The sequence below is a fragment of the Leptonychotes weddellii genome, chromosome 1, assembly GCF_054177405.1.
Source record: "Leptonychotes weddellii isolate Sample4059 chromosome 1, ASM5417740v2, whole genome shotgun sequence".
NCBI lineage: Eukaryota > Metazoa > Chordata > Mammalia > Carnivora > Phocidae > Leptonychotes > Leptonychotes weddellii.
In genome coordinates, this window is record NC_138369.1 from 8,497,460 (window position 1) to 8,504,382 (window position 6,923).

Genomic DNA, 6,923 nt, shown 5'->3' on the forward strand with positions numbered 1-6,923 from the left:
GGTTTGGGGACCAGCACACCACAGAGAGAGGCACGGTTCCAGCTGAGGGGCCTGGAGGCTTTTATTTCTCAACTGGTCCACAGGGTGGGGGCGGATCCTCTACAAGGAGACCTCGGGGGCCACCTCGCCGGGCCCCTGGCCTCTGGCCACATCTGCCTCCCTCTGCTCCCGCCGCTTCTTCCGCTGGAGCAGCCGACGTTCCCGCTCAAACTCCTTCATGCGCATCACGTAGCTGTGGGCAGAGCACGGGAACGGGCGTCGGGCTCCGTGGCCAGGCCCTCCCAAGCCCCAGGAAGCCGAAGGGACAGGAGTGGGTGCCCCACAGCTTTCTGGGAAGCCTCTGACTGGGAAAGGCCTGTGTGCCTGGCTCCAGTGTGGGTGTGCCTGAGCCGGTGCTAGCTGGCTGGCCCCAGTGAGCCCGGGGCAGAAGCCGGACCTGGCCATTCCTCCAGGGGGCCCACCCCGCAGGCCCCGAGACTCCTCTTTTGTGCAAGCTGGGGCCTGGCTGACTGTCCCTTGTCTCTGGGGCAGGGTCCTGCCAGGCGCCAGGCCAGGGCTGGGGGTGTGGCGGCGGGTCTGGGGCTCACTCGAGGTGCTCGCAGTACTCCCAGTCGTGCTGCTCGTGCCTGCAGGCCAGGAAGTTGGGGAAGCTGTCGCGCTTGCACTTGAGCAGCCGGATGAGGTAGTGGGCGCAGTAGTCTCGCTGCTGCAGCAGCAGCTGCGCGTCGTTCATCTGCTGCTGTGTGGCCACCATCTCTGCGAGCAGTGGGTGGGCTGGTTGGGGTCTGACTGCCAGAGACCCGTCCCCCACCCCCACACCTGATTCCCGGGAGCCATGGTTCAGGGGCGCACCCACTGGGATGTGGCACCTGGACTACGGCCACCTTCTGGCAGTGTCTTTTTCTAATTTGCACAAAGACCACACTCCAGACACGGAGGCCCAGACAGAAGGGTCCCCCCCCTCCCCGTCACCCCAGGGTGCCTCCAAATCTGTACTGGATCCTTGCCTCCCCTTCCCTGGGTCTCCCTCCCCCAGGCTCTCTCTTCAGACAGCCCCACCCTGCAGAGCCCACGCTCAGAAACCACCTTCTCCCGGCGCATCCCCCTGCTGGCCACAACCCAGTGTCGGGTGCGCTGCCCGGGGCACCTGGATCCCAGCTCTGCCCTGCTGGCCACCTCCACTTCCTCTGCTAAGAAGCGGAGTAATGGTCCTCCAGCTCCAGAGTCAATAGTGAGCATCACCTGAGCGAATTACGTGTGAAGCGCTTGGGCCCGTGCCTCAGAGAGAGCTGGACTGGCTCCTGGTCCCAGTGCCATGCCTGCCTGGCACACCCGATCGGGTGAAATCACCCTTACGAGGCTGACTGGGGCTGTTAGGAACTGGACACCTACCCCGCCTGCACCCACCTGCTCTCAGCCCAGCAAGGGCGCCCAAGACCCAGCCGTCCTGCATCCGCAGACCCCACTCCCCTCGACATCTTGATCCCAGTTCCTTCCCATCAGCACCAAAAGGTGTCCGCAGTGATCTTGCACCTTCCCCTGGCTGGCTTCCCTCCCCTCTGCTTCCCAGTCCCGTTTCTTTGTCTCCAGCCCGGGTCCTCATCCCCTGCCCCTGCACCCCATGCTCTTCCAGCCCCCATACTCCACCCCAGCACTGTCCACACATGGCTCTCACCAGGGCCTCCCGAGATGCCAGGACTCCATGCTTCCTCACCTTCCTGCCTGCTTCTTTCTCAAATGTTCTTTTCCCCACAGCTCCCTGGGGACCACTCTCTGGCCGCCCAAACATTAAATGGTGGCTTCCAGTGGTTCTTGCTAGGAGCTCTCTACTCATTCTCATCCGTGTCTTCGATCGTTACTCCACAGGTGGATGAGTCCCAACTTGGCTCCCCCTGCCACCCTCACTTCATCTGAGCCCCAGGCCAGGGTATCCATCTGCAGCCCCCTGCTGGCTTCCATGGCAGTGTGGAGCCACCAGCACCAGGGGCTCCGGCATGAGCCAGGATTTACACAGCACCTACTGTGTGCTAGGTGTTGGGAGACACAGCAGGGAACATGCCACCAGACAAAGGTGCCTGCCCTCGAAGGCAGACACAACAAACAGGTGGAACTAGGTTATCACAGAACGTCTGGCAATGATCAGTATTAGGGAGAAAAGTAAAGCAAGGGAGAGAGGCAGTGTTGGGGCGTGGGTCACAGCCTTAGATGCAGGCGTCCCTCAGAAAGGCATCTGAAGGTGAGGGAGTGAGTCACACCTGGGGGGGGGGGAAGAGCATTCCCAGCGGTGGGACAGCAGGTGCAAAGGCCTTGAGGTGAGAAGAGAGGTTCAGGATGCCCCGGGGATCTCAGCCCAAGCATGTGGGTGAGCTTGGTGGGGATGTCAGGAACTCTGTTTTGGACCCGCTGAGTGGGAGATGCCCACGAGTCTGGAGTTGAGGGTCCAGGCCCAGCTGGAGATAAAAAACTTGGGAGCATCATAAGGCACCTGAAACCAGGGGACTAGCGGTGACCCCCAGGGATGGGTGGGAGTGAGTGGAGACAGAAGGCCCAAGCAGCAAGGCACCTCAACATTTACAAGACAGGGAAGTGGGAGGGGCGCCTGGGTGGCTCAGTCGTTAAGCGTCTGCCTTCGGCTCAGGTCATGATCTCAGGGTCCTGGGATCGAGCCCCACATCGGGCTCCCCGCTTGGCGGGAAGCCTGCTTCTCCCTCTCCCCCTGCTTGTGTTCCCTCTCTCTCTGTCAAATAAATAAATAAAAAATTAAAAAAAAAAGACAGGGAAGTGGGGAGGAATCACGAGGGCGCATCAGTGAGGTGGGTGGGTGTGCGGGGGCCTGGGCACCAGGTTTCCAGGAAGTGGTAGCAATCAACTTGGATGCCAACTGCAGCAGGTTAGTGAGAACTGAGAACTGACAAGGGGGTCCAGGGATGTAGAGAGTGGGGGTGGGCGGGAAGCTGGACAGGAGCCCCTTCTGTGAAGCGGTGGGGAGACAGCTGGACGGGATTTTGAAACAGTAGAAATAACTGTTTGCACGGTGATGGGAAAACCAATGTTGCGTGAGGAGAAGGGCTGGGGCAGCCAATAGGCGAGGGGATGTGACAGGTGGCACAAAAGGGTTCTTCTGGAGCGGGGGCTTGGCTAGAGCAGGAGCAGACAGTCTGGGGTAACAGGAGAGAAGGCCATGTCGCAGGGATGCAGGAAGCCCAGCTGAGCGCTTCTGGTTGCTTCTATTTTCTTAATAAGAGGGTGTAAGTGACTGGCTGGAGGGAGGTGCTGCAGTCTGAGGGAGAAGGTGTGGGACTGTCTAGGAAAGCACGAGAGCGAGCCAAGTGCCAGGGAAGGTAGCAGGAAAACCAGCAGCATGAAGGGTCAGCGAGGGGAGCCATGGGGAGAGCAGTAAGCCGGTTGGGTGTTCTTCTCCTGTGATGTTCCACTGCACAGGGATAGATGCCAAGGAGAGCCCAGTTTGAGCCCAGTTTTGGTTTAGCCCAGCTAGCAAGAGGAGCAGAGACCTGTGCGATTAGGGGTGAAGGTAAGGATTCACATAAGGAGGTGGGGGACTGATGGGACGCAGGTTCACGTGGGGCTGAAGGACCATCAGGATTTGGGACACTGGAGAGGAGTCCACCTCCTGACGTTCTCTCTGCACACCACCCGCTTAGAGGTCTCCCTGCCGCTGCCCACCCAGCAAACAGCACCTTCTGACAAGGCAAGTCTGGTCATGTCTCTCTGCTTAGAAGCACTGACTTTCCCCTCTTCTTGTATTTTATCTGGCCAACTCCTACGTATCCCTCTCAGATCTTGCTTCCAGCCACCGCCTCCTGGAAGCCTGCCTTGACACCCCCAGGTGCCGCGCCCGAGATACGCCTGGTTCCGCTGTCTTTCCCACGGGGTTGGAATTCCCTTTAGCCAGTGCCGGCTGTACGCGCGGTGCCCAACGGAGACTTGGCCAGGCTGGCTCTCGATACGCCTGTGGTATTGCTACATAAAAAGAGCAAGGCGCAGGACAGCATGTGCGGCTTGAGGGGGCCCCTCCTGTTTTGTGTATACCCCAAACAGCAGTGCCATCTGGACAGAGAAACAGTGGACACGTCCCTTCCGTGATCAACCCTGCGCTGGCTCCCCACCGCCTCCAGGACTCAGCCCGGCTCCGACCGCCCCTCAGCCCCAGACTGCCACTCTTGCCCCTGGGCTTTCTGTTCCACCTGTGACTTCCGCCTAGGATGCCTCCGCACTCAGCCAGGCTCACGCGTGTCCTCTGCACTCTTCCAGGCCGAGGTCAAGGCTGAGCGCAGATACAGCGCTGGGAGCCCGCGCCCAACCCTGGGGACCCCGGGATTCGGGGGTTCGGGCGTCCGCGTCCCACTCCCGCGGGCCGCGCCTGCGCACTGGGCCTCACCGCGCTCCTTGCGCCCCGGGAAGCCGTAGTCGGGGGGGAAGGTGGGCATCCGCTGGGGGTCGGGCTCCCCCGATGGATCGCTCACATAGCGCCGGGCAAGATGCGCCCCCATGGCTGCAGTCGCCGCAGATTCCCGCAGCAGCCGGGGTCACCTCGCTCCTACTCGGAAGCACTCCCCCTTCGCCAGCCACGGCTTCCGGGTCACGCAGGCTGCTGCCGGGATCAGGAAGATGAACGACTCAGGAGATGAACGACTCTGGCGCCACCTGGCGGTCAGGAGGAGACCGCATGGGGGCCGGGGTCCCCTCTCCGGATCAGGTGGACCCCAGAATGGGATCTTCCTGCTTCTGGAAATGGTCTGGGCGGGGGATGGGGACAAGGTCGGCCAGGGGCCTTTTCCCACCCTCCCTGGGCACAGATGAAAATTATTATTATTTTTTTTTTTTTTAAGATTTTATTTATTTGACAGAGAGAGAGGTAACGAAGAGAGGGAACACAAGCAGGGGCAGAGGGAGAGGGAGGAGCGACTTTCCCTTGAGCAGGGAGACCAAAGCGGGGCTGGATACCAGGACCCTGGGATCATGACCCAAGCCGAAGACAGACACCTAACGACTGAGCCACCCAGGTGCTCCGAAAATTATTTTTCATAGCTTATTTCCAAAAAACCGTTTTTCTTTCAAAACATTTGAATTTCAACTAATGAATCAAACACTACGTCAAAAACTAATGATATACTATATGTTGGCTAATTGAACATAATAAAAAAAATAAAACATTCAAATTTATTTTTTAAGAAAAAAAAAACCCTGCACGTACTGATGATATAATTAGTGAACATCAAAAGTTTAAATGCAATTATTCAAAATAAATATTTTAATTGATTAAATTTAATTTAAATAATCAAAGTTATAAATAAAACTAAAGCAGAAATTTTTATTTTATTTTTAATTTATTTATTTTTATTTTTAAAGATTTTATTTATTTATTTGTCAGAGAGAGAGCGCACAAGCAGGGGGAGCAGCAGGTAGGGGGAGAAGCAGGCTCCCTGTTGAGCAAGGAGCCCCATGTGGGACTCGATCTCAGGACCCTGGGATCATGACCTGAGCCAAAGGCAGACGCTTAACCTACTGAGCCCCCCAGGCGTCCCTTATTTTATTTTTAAAGATTTTATTTATTTATCTCAGAGAGAGAGAGAGAGAGGAGCACAAGCAGGGGGAGGGGCAGAGGGAGAGGGAGAAGCCGACTCCCCACCAAGGAGGGAGCCCTACATGGGGCTGGATCCCAGGAATCCTGGATTGTGACCTGAGCTGGAGGCAGACGCTCAACTGACTGAGCCACCCAGGCGCCCCTAAAGCTGAAATTTTAAATCCTTTTGAGTATTTTGTAAAAATAAAATAAAATGCAGTTCTACTATCCCTCTAATTGCCACTGTAAAGAACTGGTATTATATTTTACACTTGTTACATTAGGGCTTACATATATGCAAGTTTAAGAGTATAGTACATTGTTTAGTACTGCCAGATACTTCTTGGCCTCAATATTCAACTGTAACAAATGGTGTGCTGATTTGTTACTCTCTGGAAATCTGCATGGGAACACAAAGAGAAGCCATTCAATGGGTGCTAGGCGCAGTTGGGTGCGCCTGTCAGAAAGGAAATTAGATCATGTCATACCTTGGCTAAAACCCTCCTCTGGGTCCCCATTTCATATGGAATAAAAACTGGACCCAGCCTGAAAGTGTCTGACACAGGACATATGGGCTAGGGCCCCAGAATCTGCATTTCTTTTTTTTGTTTGTTTAAAGATTTTTATTTATTTATTTGACAGAGAGAGAGAGAGAGAGAGTGAGAGAGGGAACACAAGCAGGGGGAGTGAGAGAGGGAGAAGCAGGCTTCGTGCGGAGCAGGGAGCTCGACGTGGGGCTCGATCCCAGGACCCCGGGACCCCGGGACCAGGACCCGAGCGGAAGGCAGACGCTTAACGACTGAGCCACCCAGGCGCCCCCAGAATCTGCATTTCTAACAAGTTTCCAGGTGATGGTCATGTTGCTGGTCTGGGGACCACCCTTGGGAGAATTGCTGAGCTAGATTTTCATGTGCTGACACGGAGAAGTGGCCACGATATTATTAAATGGAAAAAACACACTGTAGAGAATGGACCAATGGTGAATGAGACTTTCTTTCCAGGGCTTACTTGGAACCTGACCCCAGACCATGACATAGATTTGTGATTCTTGTGCTCTTTCTGACTCCAGGGGGCAGCATTCACATTTGTAGTCCTTCTGAATGGCACTCCTGGAATTGTGCAGTGCATGATCTGCACAGCTGTACCAGGCAGCCCTGCCTTGTTCTGGATGTCTCTCCTCCCCCTCCCTTTCTCTGTGCTTCAGCTGCTTACCCAGAGGTCAGAGCTGGGAGGAGACCCAGGGAGGCAAATTATGATCCCAGCTCACTGTCTCTGCATGACTCTGGGAAGTGACTTCCCCATCTCAGAAACTCAGTTTACTCATCTGTAAAATGGGATC

General features: G+C 55.9%; 1 protein-coding gene across 1 annotated transcript; it reads right to left on the reverse strand.

Moving 5' to 3' along the window:
• Positions 1-36: 36 nt before the first annotated feature.
• NDUFB7 (NADH:ubiquinone oxidoreductase subunit B7) lies at positions 37-4,609 on the reverse strand. Its single transcript, XM_006738103.3, has 3 exons — positions 4,400-4,609; positions 588-756; positions 37-232 (listed from the first exon to the last, which is right to left on the reverse strand). The coding sequence occupies exons 1-3, from the start codon at positions 4,509-4,511 to the stop codon at positions 100-102; spliced, it is 414 nt and encodes a 137-aa protein (XP_006738166.2). The 5' UTR covers positions 4,512-4,609; the 3' UTR covers positions 37-99.
• Positions 4,610-6,923: the final 2,314 nt, after the last annotated feature.

Bases quoted from the DNA above. Each gene is read 5' to 3' on its own strand.
- NDUFB7 (XM_006738103.3), bottom strand. From the start codon at position 4,511: ATGGGGGCGCATCTTGCCCGGCGCTATGTGAGCGATCCATCGGGGGAG. The intron at 757-4,399 runs GTGAGGCCCAGT...CACTGCTCGCAG, and splicing joins CCCGGGGCGCAAGGAGCGCG to AGATGGTGGCCACACAGCAG. The intron at 233-587 runs GTGAGCCCCAGA...CTCTGCCCACAG, and splicing joins GAGTACTGCGAGCACCTCGA to CTACGTGATGCGCATGAAGG.